Raw genomic sequence first — 15,644 nt, 5'->3', positions numbered from 1 at the left:
AATTTAGTTGGCCTTTGATGAATATTTTGTATAGGAATAAATCATAACATTTAACAATTTTTATTTGAGATTCTTGTGCAACATAAATATAAAAATTAGTAAAAAAAAAAGTATACATGTATATACAAAATAATTATTCTAAAAAAAAAATCAAACAAACAATCTACCTGTAGATTTTCACAGACATATATATATATATATTTAAGGTGGTACCTAACACTACAGGGAGATAACTCTGTAAAGTCAGCTTAACGTTTTAATTACATTGTGTTGAAAAAGGAATATTAAGCTTCTCAATGATCAAAATTGGTGTTTGTCAAATTGCTATATAACCAGTGTAATTTTTCTGAAAAAACGGTTAGTTCAAATTTTTTGAAATTTTTATATTATTGTTAAAGGGTCAAAGTAAATACTTTGACAAAATTTTATGAAAATTAAACGAGCCAAATTAATTTTAGTGAAAGTGTTGGGTACCACCTTAACATAGTTACAGAAAATAGTTATTTATTTAGAATGCATACAGAAACTTTGACTAAGACTTCATTATTTTCCATTCCTCAGTTTTAAATGCCATTTACTTGTACATATTATCTCCTCTGAAAATATTGGAATTTTTTTTCTCGAATTGTTCAATGTGGCTGACATTGTCACTTGCGACATTATCAGAGTAATTGTTGTTAAATTACTTTAACACATGACATGCGTAAAATCTCTTTGTTCTTACAGTGCTTTTTAATTCTGTTCTTTAAGCAAAATTGTTGGATTATGTAAATAATACATTTTGTCTTCATTTCTTGGTAAAAAAAAAAAAGTACCAAACTCAGAGGAAAAATTCAAAACAAAAGGTCCTTTTATATCAAATGGCAAAATAAAAAGCTCAACCACATCAAAAGAATGGATAACAAATGGGCTGCGTCGGATAGAAATCGACCTTATGTATGTGTACATAAATATGAACATGTATAAGAATCTGATTTTGAAACATTAATATACAAAAGACAATGAAATAAAAGATGCAGTTTGGTAGCATTCGATTAATTATGCAACTTGCAAACAGTCCCAGACTTTCCGTTGATTTTTTTTTTCTTAAACCAAAATAGGTTTATAGATGTTTTGGTGTTGATTTGCATAAGGTTGATTTCTATCCGAGGCAGCTCAATTGTCATAGTCCTGAAGGCTGACTCGGTACATTTGAGAAACATTGATTCATTAGATATCTAGTTATATACAAAAATCCTTAATAACAAATTATCACAACTACCATAAAGGTGGTATACATAATACTACAGGGAGATAACTGTGTAAAAATCAGCTGAACATTTAAATCACGTTCCATTTTCAATTACGTTTCTCGATGATTAAAATCAGTTTTTCAAACTGCCATATATCCAATAAAATTTTTCTGGTAAAGTTTGTGGTTCTAATTTTGATTTTATTAAAAATTTTGTCAAAGGGTGAAAGTGAATAAGTTGTCCAAATTTTATGAAGAATACACAAGCCCATTTGTTTTTAGTCAAGGTGTTTGATACCACCTTAAGGATATCATTATGTATTGTCCCTCAAAATATTATGCCATACATGAGAAATGTTAATTGCACAAGAACGCATGTAAAATCTGTAATATTCCCAAATTACTATGCCTCGACGTTAATCTAAGGTTATTATAAAGATTACAGAATAGGTAATAAGAATAAAGTTTATAAAAATCTGAAATAAGTTATAAACATGGAATGTCGTTAAATAATATCATTATAAAAATTTAGAAAATAAACATACTATATAATAATAAAAACACAACTCAAAATTGATTAGATATGTGTCTTGCAATGCATATTTTACGGGAATCATTTTGGCGTATCATACTTTTTATCAATATATCTTTTTCATATATGTTATCAGAAAACATTGAAAATTTCTCATACACACACACACACTGGAAATGGAAAAATCAGTTCAGCCACATGAAAGTTGATATGTGGATATGTAGAAATGAAGCAATTTTCTGCAGTTTAAATCACACTATCAAATTCTTTTCTTTTATCTAAAAATTTGTATATCTTGTAAAAACTGGAAATCAAAATGACAATATATTTATACTTCTATAAAACAAGTAATTACTTGATATTTTGGTTTGACACCTAAATGGAAAAATTCCTATATTGAAATATCTTATTGCCAAACTTCACTTTCCTTAGTGCTGGTATCTATTGAAAATACTAAGAAAGCTAATTTAAAAATCTGACAGAAATTATGGGTTTTATCAACAACAAAAAAACAGTAAAAAAAACCCTTGTTTTTCATTTGTGATAAAAAAAAAAGACCCGTCAGCAAACAAGCAAAAGTTACAGTGAGACATCTATATATATACACAACTGTATATCAATTTACACAATATATTGCACTTGTATGTTTCCCTGACACACAAAGTCATTCCAAAGGTCACTCACACATGTGGCAAATCCAGTATTAAATGATTTGGTCCAGTAAAAGGTCACAATTACTGGATTAAATAACCAGAGTAAGAATTTTGTCATACTCACAGTGTAAAAAAACTGTTAATACACTGACTGCTTGAACTGGACCAGAGACCACAGGTGTCTAAAAAACCTTTGGAACTTCTGACACTTATCAATAGAATACATATTCTAAAGGCTTTAATTCGGCTGGACCATATCATGGTACCCAGTCTGTAATCAAACCAGTGGTTATACATTTATAATTAATTTAAGAATTTCATAATAGCAATCTTCAAATCAAAAATTGCCCACAAAGAGATTTACAGAGACAAAAGCCATGATATTTAACCTGACCTTTCAGTCAACCTTGACCCTAGAAGTCTTTTTGATCTAAAATACACCCTAAATGTGATGAATTGAGAGAATAATTGATGTCATGGACAATAAAAGCATACATTGAAAAGAAATCCAGACTTTTAATTCAAATCTATTTGTGCAAATTTCTAAAAAGAAATTTTATAATGTCATATATAAGTCTGAACTAGAGACATGATTAAATAAACTATATACAGTGAAACCTGACTAAACCGAACCCTTTCGGGACTTGAGATTTTGTTCGGTTTTGGCAGGTATTCGGTTTCATCAGGTTCACAATGCATAAAATGTGATATGATTGGTCTTCAGAACAAGTTTGGATTAGACAGGTTTCCGGTTTATTCAGGGTTCAGTTTAATCAGGTTTCACTGTAAAAGCAATTTGTTTGCCATTTAAGGATCCAAATGACTACGTGTACTGTTCCTACACCTAAATGATAATACTGTTACACTATTGGTGGAATTTTATTGCTTATGAAGCCTAAATTAGGAGAAGCTATTTGAAATATTACCCAGAATGCATTAGAGCAATTTAATGTTCCTACACCTAAATGATATTATGCTATTGGTTGAATTATCTTTGTTTATGAACCTTTTAATATATCACTATGTTTTGATGTACTCTTTTGAAAGAATTACCCAGAATGCATTAGATTCTAATGGGGTGAATACATTTTAAATCTAATAAACAAAAAGTAAGATCACAAAAATACTGAACTTAGAGGAAAATAAATTCGGAAAGTCCATAATCACATGGCAAAATCAAATAATAAAACGCATCAAAAACGAATGAACAAGAACTGTCATATTCCTGACTTGGTACAGGCATTTTCAAATGTAGAAAATGGTGGATTAAACCTGGTTTAATAGCGCTAACCCTCTCACTTTGATGACAGTCTCGTCAAATTCTGTTATATTTACATTGATGCGTATACTAAACAGACACAATAAATAAAATAGTCAAAATATGGGTACATCAGTCATCATCGTATAACAATTTTAAAAGGGACAATTTAACAGAAAATTTAATGTTCCTACACCAAAGTGATATTATGCTATTGGTTAAATTATCTTTGTTTATGAGGCTGTGTTACAAGTGACAATTTTTTGGTGTACTCTTTTGAAAGAGTTACCCAGAATGCATTATATTCTAATTTGGTGAATCTATAGTAAATCTAGTAAACTGATACAGATTGTCTGCTCTTGTTAATGCACTACTGTCATCTCTTGTTGAGTATCCTGAAAAATAAATAACATGTCATAAAATATCTAGCTGATAAATATATGATTCTATGGGAAAATAACTAAAAGTGAAGTAAAAAGTAATATAAATGAGAACATGTGTCAATAAGACACCTTGCTTACTTAAACTATCACATTTTTCACTTAAACTATCAGATTGTTTGTTGAACCATGAAATATGGATCCAAACCCTAATTTGACAAAAAAGTAATATTGTTCACATCAGAATAATCAAATGTGATAGTTTAAATAGGAGAATTCTCACTTCCCTACCACCCTTCTTCCAATTTTCTTCAAATTTAAAAATGGTCAAGGAAATTTCCATCATATATATATTACTCTCTCTGTTCTCTCTAATTTCCTCTTACTTCTTTCCAAGGTTCAACACCTCGTCATAGGTACTAAGTGTTTCAGTCTCTTGATTCCCTCTAGATCTCATTTTCTCTCCTTTTTTTCAAACGTTCATTTTTTCCTTCCAACATATGATATGTACTAAGTTTTCAAGTTGATGTGACTATATTAATTCACGTTTTAGTCTGATTTCAATAACTTCCTATTATTTAATACTGACCTTCATTTCTCTCCCTTTTGTTTCTATAGGCAGTAACATCGCAACAACAGTCGCTACTAAAGATATAACACCATAGGTCGATATTGCTATATATGACGATTCTTTTAACAACACCTGAAATAGTTGAGAAATCTTTGGCTACAAATTTCATAAAATGTGAAAATATTGTTTACTAAAGTTATCATGACATACTTTTTTTTCAGAAAGTATTGCATTGATTTTATTAATGCACAGAATGCCACTTCTATTATAATATTGAGAATTCTCAATCTGATTTCTGATACATTTAACTATATGCAGAGTTTCCTGAAACTCATTACCACTATAAGATCGAGCTTAACCCTATACCTTACCTGTGCTACAAATGGGGTAATTATTGCCCCAACCCTGGCCATACCACTACAAGATCCTAATCCTATAGCCCTCATTGATGTTGGATAAACCTGAAATGAGATAAAAAAAAAAAACAACAATAAACATTAAATGGAATTATGTCATTTAATTTCAGACATAGAAACTTAACTTAAAATCTTGTAGTTTATAAAGAATTGATTCACAACAATTTTAAGATTATTGATAGTCTCTAACAAACATCTTTTTTTCACTCTTACCCATGGAATAGGCCATTAGTAAATTTCAATCTTTAGGAATTGTTGTACACCTAACAGGGAGTGTTTAAATGCCTTGATGGTCTCATGCTAGCCTCAATGGTCTCATGCTAGCCTTGATGGACTCATGCTATCCTTGATGGTCTCATGCTAGCCTTGATGGTCTCATGCTAGCCTTGATTGTCTCATGCTAGCCTTGAGTATGGGATGCTATAATACAATTTCTTGTTTGATTGCACCAAGAAACTTTGAAGAATTTGTAGCTTCTGTCTCAAACAAAAGGCAATTTGCAATAAGAGCCAAACTTTTCAGATCCATCAGAATAATATGTCTGGGTAGAAATATGAGTCTTCATTTTGGGCTGCTACATTTTCAGGTAGCATGTACTACATTATTTTTTCACTATTTACAGATATTTCTTAAAAGAAAAACTGTATGCCTGGATAGTACCTTGCTTTCTAAAATTAGTCCTTGGTGTATAAACATAAAGATATTAATTAAAATGGGAAGCATCTCTTGTAATATTAGTTACACAGTGTGCTTGTGACCTCATACCATATATATATGGGGTCAGTAAATTCCATATGGCTTGAGAGTGAAATTACTGACTACATATATATTGCAATAGGCCACTAGCACACTGTGCAAGGAATTTATCTTACCAATTATCTTAGCATGGGTCATTTTGACCAGCGGGTGGCCTTTCAAAGTGATCAAATCCTCAATATAAAGGACCTACTTCCATTGATGATGTATCAAAATATCAAAATTCGAGTATAAAGATAAAACCTCACCTCTGGAGTATAAACAAAGGCAGCTTGGAAAGCTCCAGATATAAAGAGAGGTAACTATTGTAAAGGGAAATAATCTATATAAGATATAACCTTACCTCTGGAGTATAAACATAGGCAGCTTGAAAAGCTCCAGATATAAATGCTCTTGCTACAAACAGGAAAAATGTTAATACAGGTCTGAAAAGAAAAAGAATAAATTATACGATTAAAAAGTTCACATTTTTACTTAAATTTGACCTAAACAACTTTATATTTGATAATAACAAGAGTGCACACGCTGAAATGTCTCGCCTTCTATACTAATCACTGATATTATGTTGATAGTCCTTAGTATAAAGCTAAGCTTTATAACAACTGACACATAAACTTAACATTAACCAAGATAACTAAACATAGACCAATGAACCTTGAAAATGAGGTCAAGGTCAGATGAACCATGCCAGGCAGACATGTACAGCTAACAATGCTTCTATACAACATATATAGTTGACTTATTACTTATATAGTTTAAGAAAAATAGACCAAAACACAAAAACTTAACACTGTGCAATGAACCGTGAAAATGAGGTCACGATCAAATAAAACCTGTGCGACTGACATAAAGATCATAAAATATTTCCATACACCAAATATAGTTGACCTATAGCATATAGTATTAGATAAAAACTTTGACCACTGAACCATGAAAATGAGGTCAAGGTCACATGACATCTGCCCGCTAGACATGTACACCTTACAATAGTTCCATACAACAAATATAGTAGACCTATTGCATATAGTATGAGAAAAACAGACCAAAACACAAAAATTTACCTTTGACCACTGAACCATGAAAATGTGGTCAAGGTCACATGACATCTGCCCGCTAGACATGTACACCTTACAATCGTTCCATACAACAAATATAGTAGACCTATTGCATATAGTATGAGAAAAACAGACCAAAACACAAAAATTTAACTATGACCACTGAACCATGAAAATGAGGTCAAGGTCACATGACATTTGCCCGCTAGACATGTACACCTTACAATCGTTCCATACAACAAATATAGTAGACCTATTGCATATAGTATGAGAAAAACAGACCAAAACACAAAAATTTAACTTTGACCACTGAACCATGAAAATGAGGTCAAGGTCACATGACATCTGCCCGCTAGACATGTACACCTTACAATCGTTCCATACAACAAATATAGTAGACCTATTGCATATAGTATGAGAAAAACAGACCAAAACACAAAAATTTAACTATAACCACTGAACCATGAAAATGAGGTCAAGGTCAGATGACACCTGCCAGTTGGACATGTACACCTTACAGTCCTTCCATACACTGAATATACTAGCCCTATTGCTTATAGTATCTGAGATATGGACTTGACCACCAAAACTTAACCTTGTTCACTGATCCATGAAATGAGGTCGAGGTCAAGTGAAAACTGTCTGACAGACATGAGAACCTTGCAAGGTACGCACATATCAAATATAGTTATCCTATTACTTATAATAAGAGAGAATTCAACATTACAAAAAATTTGAACTTTTTTTTCAAGTGGTCACTGAACCATGAAAATGAGGTCAAGGACATTGGACATGTGACTGACGGAAACTTTGTAACATGAGGCATCTATATACAAAGTATGAAGCATCCAGGTCTTCCACCTTCTAAAATATAAAGCTTTTAAGAAGTTAGCTAACGCCGCCGCCGCCGTAGCCGCCGCCGGATCACTATCCCTATGTCGAGCTTTCTGCAACAAAAGTTGCAGGCTCGACAATAAAACATGTTGAGATATTTCTCGACTTCATTTATCCAAAATAGCATTCTTCTGTATTTTTAGATGCTTAGATGTTGGCCTGTACATTAAATTTTATCGGAAGTGGTTAAATTTAGTTCAGACTGACAATTTACCCCTGCAGCATGTTTAAGTGTCCGTCACAAGACAGGAAGCGATCAGAGATTGTCTTCAGTCATTTCTGCTGTCCTTTAGGTACATGGTTTAAATATATCACCACTTCTTTAGACTCTTGGTCATTTAGAACATGTGTATTGCTGAAGTGTGTATTAAGGTGGTACCTAACACTACAGGGAGATAACTCTGTAAAGTCAGCTAAACGTTTTAATTACGTTGTGTTGTAAAAGGAATATTAAGCTTCTCAATGATAAAAATTGATGTTTGTCAAACTGCTATATAACCAGTGTAATTTTACTGACAAAACGGTTGGTTCAAAATTTTTGAAATTTTTATATTTTTGTTAAAGGGTCAAAGTAAATACTTTGTCAAAATTTTATCAAAATTAAACGAGCCAAATTTATTTTAGTAAAAGTGTTGGGTACCACCTTAAGCTCTTGCCGTCTCATATAAAACCCTTTATCGCCATTTATATTTATTCATATAACTTTCAAACAGTTTCTTTATTACTGAACATGAGATTGCTTGTTAACAAATCCTTTTCCCACACCATATTTGAATAATCTTGATTATAAAAATGTCATGTGGTGTAACTGTCAATGAGACAACTGCCCACCCGTGACCAAATGATGAGCATGTTAACAAATAATATGGGTTCATTATTATATTCATTTGATACCATTTTTCATGGTTTTTGTGGATTCAGGTGAACCTTGAATTTCAATGAGGTTGTTTGCAGAATATGGCAAAACCATGGAATCACATATCCTCTTAAAGGTGTTTTTTTTTTTGCAATCCATGAAAATTGGTAACCTTGAAAAATAAATGATTCCACAGTATATGTCGTTGTACAGAATTAAGCTTCTTTACTATTTACAGGGGCCTCGGTGACCAAGTGGTCTAAGTAGTTCTACTACTGTCATCACTAGCCAGTCACAAGGTTTTGAGTTCGAACCCTGCTGGTATGGGCGCACTAGACCCAAATCTTAATTGACTAAGATTGTCAGTTTTCTTTTCAAAAGTCTGTGGTTTTCTCCGGGGACTAGGGCATCCTCCACGAATTAAAAATGACATCCACGAAATAGCCCAAAAGTGGTGCTTAAAAGTAGCATTAGAACACAAACAATCAATCAATCTTAACTATTTACAGTACTCACCTAGATGTACATATATTTGTTAACAACACAAAAATAGTAAACACAAAAAATTCAAATGCCATTGTAAACTTTCTTCCCAGTCTTTCTATAATAAACACAGTAACAAACAGTCCTACAAAATATATAAAAACACTGTTACAATACAACTGTCAAGAAAAAAACGTTATAAAATACTGTAAACCAACTTATTTTCGCGGATACTTTATTTCGCATTTAACCAATTCTAGTCCATTTCTCGCCTTTTAAAATTCACGATTTTCTTATTTACTTGATGTAGATTAATAACGATTTACTTATTCGCGAAGATTTATATTCGCGTTGTTTTTCTCCTCGCGAAAGTCGCGAAAATAAATCGCTCACGAAAATAAGTTGGTTTACAGTATACTGGACTAAATAGTATAAGGTGTAATTACTGGGACATTCTTTGAAACCAAATGACAAGATAAATTTGTCATTTTTTAATTCATAACTCAAAATCAGTGAAAATGATGCCATCAAATTTTGAACTAGATCTATGTTTAGTAGTAAGAGTTGGAGTACAATAAAGGGACATAACTCAATAACAGTAAAAATAACGCCAAACTTTTTGGTGGTAATAAGCAAGTTTTAAAACAGTTGGTTGAGGCAAACTTAAGTGAGTGAACAGAAATCAATTTGGCAACAGACGGACAAACAAACAAGGGTAAACCTTAATAAGAAAGGGTATAAAAACTAACCAGGAAACTCAGCAAATGTTGTCCATGTCAAATCTATATAATCAGATGTTGTTAGACCTTTACATTCCACATAACAAGCCTCCTCCACTTCTTTTGTAGAACCTAAATAGAGAGAATATCTTATAACACATGTACACATATATATTGTAGTCCTAAATTTTTTTTTAAATTTCTTTTAAAAAAGCATTCATGAATTTTGATTTGCGGATTGTATAATAAGTAACTATCATATTGAAATTATCATTTCTTTTGACATTTTTCAGTGAGTATAACTTTGAAATGCACCAACAAAAGAGGTCTGGATGATGTGTTACGACTAATGGGCAAAGAAATTAATCATAGAGCAAACTAGGTAAAGCAGCAAAAAAATAAATAAAAAATTAATGGGATGCTAAAAAAATAAAGAATAGAGAATATGTGGCATGCATTTGGTGGATAGTTGCCTCATTGGCAATCATACCACATCTCATTATTTTTATTTAATAAAGATTACAAAAAAAACCCAACACTAACCAGTCCAAACACAGAATTCTTACAGTAGTGAAAGATTGTTTTGTCACATGCTATTTTCAATCTGAAGCCTTGTAAGCTTTACCATTTGTTAAGAAGAAATTGATAATAATTTAAAAAGGTTTAATATAAAGAGCTGAAAAAGAGAAACTTGCAATAATATAAACATTCCCAGGACCACTGTATGTTTTGCCTTTTAGAGGATTATAAATCAAATATCCCATTGTCTTACCTTTTGAGCCTACAAATATAACAGTCAAAATACAGGAATGCAGCTAATCTTCAAATACATTTTTACTATATTCTATGTTAAACAACCTTGTTTTATACTTCAAGGGGTTCATAGGTAGCCTATTACAAGGCAAAACATATGTACTCATTCATATTATATATATTATATCTGAAAGTATATTTATATTCTTTTATATGTTATCTCACCCACAATTTTATGCATTTTTAATGCATTTTCATTTTTATGTATATTATTTTCTAACTTCTCTGTGACCTTTGCACTTATGGTTTTATGAGAATAAAACTATCTATCTATCATAATCAGCAACATGCTATAGTTTTTCAGTGACAATCCAGGTACCACTTTTCGTCAAAACAAACCTACTTTGGCATTGCAGAACTTACCTTTCTGATTTTTTGTTTAATTGAAATATTACCAAATATCCATCACTGGACATCAATCAAAACACAAATAATCTATAATTCAAACGTCTGAAGTCACAAATTATTCAGTGATCTCTAGAACAATTTTATAAACATAACTAGAGGCTCCAAGGAGCCTGTGTATCTCACCTGATATTTTTTGTAAACTGCATTTTACCCTTATGTTCTATTTTAGCCATTTCTGCCATGTTGGTTGGCAGGCAGGGTCATCGGACACGTTAAAAATTGACTTTAAAGGGCAATAACTCTATAAAGGGTCAATTGACAATTTTGGTCCCGTTGACCTATTTGTAGATCTTACTTTTCTGAACATAATGGCTGTTTACAGTTTATCTTTATCTATAATGATATTTAAGATAATAACCCAAAACTGCAAAATTTCCTTATTACTAATTCAGGGGCAGCAGCCCAACAACATGTTGTTCGATTCGTCTGAAAATTTCAGGGCAGATAAATCTCAACCTGATGAACATGTTTTCCCCTATGTCAGATTTACTCTAAATGCTTTAGATTCAGAGATATAAGCCAAAAACTGCATTTTACCTATATGTTCTATTTTTAGCCATGGTGGCCATTTTTGTTGGCAGGCCTTTTAGGCCAGGTGAGATAAAGAGGTAACAACTTACCATGGCAACCGTCAGATATCTCAAATAACTGTGTGGTCATTAAAACAATACCATAATAAGAAAATGCAGACACCAACCTGAAATAGAAAATAAACAATCAAAAAGTGTTAAGGTTCATTAAGAAGTTTAACAGTACACACTTATATTCTAAATATATTATTTAAATTGTAAGGAAATTATGAATATTGTCCCTCAAATATTGTGATGAAAATGTTGTAGTTTGATGTCATTTTGTGGCAAATAAAATACCGGTATATGAAATTGTGTTATAGATGTGATGCAATAGTTTAAAAAAAACCCCACATATTTTGAAATCACAAGATAACATGCATGTCATGTGACATTTGTGAGGAGAGATAACACTAGTGCTCATCATAAGACTATAACAATTCTTTTTTCTTTTTTAAATTTAAAGTTTACAACTCACATTTTTACTAAACAAAGAAGCGTAAATTGTTGATGCATCTAATTATCACTCAGTGATATTGTTTGCCTTAAATTACTAGATAATAAAGGCTTGTTCCCCTGGAGAAGAATCCCAATTTGAAAAAAAAATGGCTTTAAATTATTCCACCAAAAACAACTTTTTTCCCAAACAGTGCAGTCTCATTCGTTTTTGATGCGTTTTGTTATTTGATTTTGCCATGTGATTATGGACTTTCCGAATTGATTTTCCTCTGAGTTCAGTATTTTTGTGATTTTACTTTTTTCAGGAGTAATTGTGTGTGAATGCAAACTAAAAAACACTCATTTACACATTTTTTATGCCTAAAATGACTATATGTGCAGATTTGAGGGTCTATTTATGTATCTTCATTGACAATAAGGGGTCTTATTTCAAATGAGGGTTTACCTCTTGAAAGGGGGTCTGCAAATTGAAGTTCCAGTTATATTCATGGTTAATTATTAATTTCCCAATTTGAGAAAAATGACACATATTTTCCCAATAAAAAAGGGTAGAGGTAGTTTTGAAAAAAGCCAACAATATCACTGTCACTATAATATAGGTGGTTGTGAAAACAACATTAATGTTAAAGTTGCCAGTTTTTAAATATAATTACCATATGACCCACAACATCATAGTTGTTTTTCTATACTCTAAGGATAACAAATCTTTTATACTGCCTCTGCTAGCAGCCTGAATAAAATAATATTAGTTTTTGACAAGTGTCTGGAGGAATTCCGATTCATATGAAAATACGAAGAGGTCGGCAAGAAGAGGCGCACAGTTTGTTCCCATAGGAATGCCGACAATTTGTTGGAAAAGTCTACCTCCAAACTCAACAAATATGTTGTCGATAAGAAACTCCAGCATACTGACCACTTGTTCTTCTGTGTAGCATGTTTTACCTTTTTGTTTGTCACTATTAACGAAATATGCCTTATGAAATCCCAAAGTAATAAATTTATAGCGTATGCTACCATTTTTATGTTGAAAGAAGACTAACCCAATATCATGTATAGTATACTAGCCCCACTATCGTGCCTATAAAGGGTATTTTTATTTTTTTCTGTGACGCCAAAGGAAAAATAAAATAACCTTTCTAGATGTTGAGAATATAATGCAAATGTTAACGTTATGTTTCCCGTATTAACGTCTTATGTTTATGACGTTACTTAGTACCTTTGTATGGGCGCCCTTGATATAGATTTTGAGCATAAAAGTAACACAACGCAAAGTATCAAGTTTTAGTCGTTTATTACAATACACTAGACTAGCCCTGCTAACACTTTTACTTATGATGAATGGCAAATCATAAAATCTAGGTCAGAAAATAAAGTTTATGAATATGAGTCCTGCTTTGTGTCAGACAGACAAGCTAAAATGACAGCTTTATATGTGAAATCGCAAGATTGAAGTCAACTCTTCAAAATGTAATCCTACAGTTTTCTATCTAGCTGCCATGTATAAAGTAATACTATACCTTAGAGCTTGGCTCTACAAGTCTCCCTAACGGCATTGGTTTATTATTTTCTTTAGCAATTCTCTGTAAAGTTGCATAAGCTTTCTCTGTGTGACCTCGTGTGATATCATAACGAGCACTTTCTGGTAACCACTGCAATAAACAGGTAACCAGTTATAATATTTTGTAAGAAACTGATTTATAAAGTCTTGTCTGCAAAACATAGAAAATACTAACTAGCATTAGGCAATTAAAATAGCGGTAAACTACTTGATAGAATAAAGAAAATGTATTCAAACTAAGGGGCATTGTAACATAGAACATACTATCTAGCATTAGGCAATAAAAATAGCGGTAAACTACTTGATAGAATAAAGACAATGTATTCAAACTAAGGGGAATTGTATCTTCTGAGCAAACTTTTACAATAATATAAGATTTATATTTGTCATCTACACCACTGTTGCTTCAAAAATATGATGAAATGATGACTTAGAGCTACGGATTGTCTCAAAAATGCTCTCAACATTTGTCACTTTTTACCACAAAAAGGGTAAAGTAAGAGAGTTAAAATTTAGTGGATGGCACAGTATTTAACTGCAAAAATTTCATTTAAAATGATGCCAAATTGGTTCTTCCAAAAAATAGTTTAGACACTAAAATGAAGGTGGATGGCTATGAAAAAAAGTAATAGTGCTTAAGAGTTAAAATTATCACATAAAGTAATCGACAATCTTCAATTCTCATTTGCGTATTTTATTTTTTATGTATTTATGAATGGAGCAGTCTGTTCATGTATTTAGGATTGGAGCAGTCTGTTCATGCATTTATGATTGGAGGAGTCTGTTCATGTATTTATAATTGGAGCAGTCTGTTCATGTATTTAGGATTGGAGCAGTCTGTTCATGCATTTATGATTGGAGGAGTCTGTTCATGTATTTATAATTTGAGCAGTCTGTTCATGTATTTATGATTGGAGGAGTCTGTTAATGTATTTATGATTGGAGGAGTCTGTTCATGTATTTATGATTGGAGGAGTCTGTTCATGTATTTATGATTGGAGCAGTCTGTTCATGTATTTAGGATTGGAGCAGTCTGTTCATGCATTTATGATTGGAGGAGTCTGTTCATGTATTTATAATTGGAGCAGTCTGTTCAGCCTGTTGTTCTGTAACATATGGTGTTATGTGAACGGATTTCTTATTTTTTATTTATACATGTACTCACATAACAACAGATTGTAAATAGCAGCAGAGGCATAGCTGAAAATCCTAGTAAATATTTCCACCCTAGTGTAGGCATCACAGCTAAGGCTAATAATACTTCAAAACATGCTCCTATGGCCCAAAATACCTGGAAAATAAGAAAAAAGTCCTGAAATATCTGCAAAAACAATGAAGATATCTCCTTAAGTGAAGGCATCAATTAAAACTGAGAAAGGAAATGGGGAAAGGATGAAAGGGTCAACCTACTTAAGTGAAGGCATCAATTGAAACTGAGAAAGGAAATGGGGAAAGGATGAAAGGGTCAAAGAGACAACAACCTGACCAAAGACCAAATAGCAGGAAACAGCCTTAGGGCATCAATGGGTCTTTAACACAGCAAGAAAATCACGCACCCAAAGAGGGCTTCAGCTGGACACTAAACAACAACAATGAATGTTAATTTATCAAGAATGATGTTACATTAAAACAAGCTCCTTATCTCAAACTAACAACTAAACACAAATACTTAAATCATAAAAAACTATAGTCGCCAGTGTTCCAGCTAGAATTTCAAAAGGGCAGGGTGCCAATCCTGAAAAAGGGCATTTAACGTGTGATATGATAATATGAAAAGGGCATGTTTTAATAAAGATATTAATCAAACATTGTGTTAATTCGTTGAAATCACTGGTTATACAACAACTACATCATTAGACCATATAGAACTCTACCTTTCTACTTTTTAGGGTGAAAAACTTGTCAAGCAGCTTATCACACAAGTTTTTAAATCAATGCTTGGCACAGTTAATATACAGCATGTTTTGAAAGGTGTCCTGCTTCACTCTGTTTCTATGGTCTGACACACTTTACCAGTTTCACCTTTCTACCTC

At 32.1% G+C, this 15,644-nt stretch overlaps 1 protein-coding gene across 1 annotated transcript in view; it reads right to left on the bottom strand.

The window, feature by feature from the left end:
- Positions 1-44: 44 nt before the first annotated feature.
- The window catches only part of LOC143076369 (synaptic vesicle 2-related protein-like), a 38,721-nt gene continuing 23,121 nt past the window's right edge, over positions 45-15,644 (bottom strand). Inside the window, exons 8-17 of the mRNA XM_076252103.1 lie at positions 14,777-14,902; positions 13,571-13,702; positions 12,707-12,783; positions 11,646-11,722; positions 9,835-9,936; positions 9,119-9,230; positions 6,141-6,222; positions 4,997-5,086; positions 4,644-4,757; positions 45-4,069 (exon numbers count right to left, since the gene is read on the bottom strand). Coding sequence (XP_076108218.1) covers positions 4,037-4,069; positions 4,644-4,757; positions 4,997-5,086; positions 6,141-6,222; positions 9,119-9,230; positions 9,835-9,936; positions 11,646-11,722; positions 12,707-12,783; positions 13,571-13,702; positions 14,777-14,902 — 945 coding nt within the window. The 3' untranslated portion in view covers positions 45-4,036. The remainder of the gene's footprint in view (positions 4,070-4,643; positions 4,758-4,996; positions 5,087-6,140; positions 6,223-9,118; positions 9,231-9,834; positions 9,937-11,645; positions 11,723-12,706; positions 12,784-13,570; positions 13,703-14,776; positions 14,903-15,644) is intronic.

Source organism: Mytilus galloprovincialis, chromosome 5 (genome assembly GCF_965363235.1).
Source record: "Mytilus galloprovincialis chromosome 5, xbMytGall1.hap1.1, whole genome shotgun sequence".
Classification (NCBI taxonomy): domain Eukaryota; kingdom Metazoa; phylum Mollusca; class Bivalvia; order Mytilida; family Mytilidae; genus Mytilus; species Mytilus galloprovincialis.
This window is presented reverse-complemented; position numbering and strand designations above follow the sequence as displayed.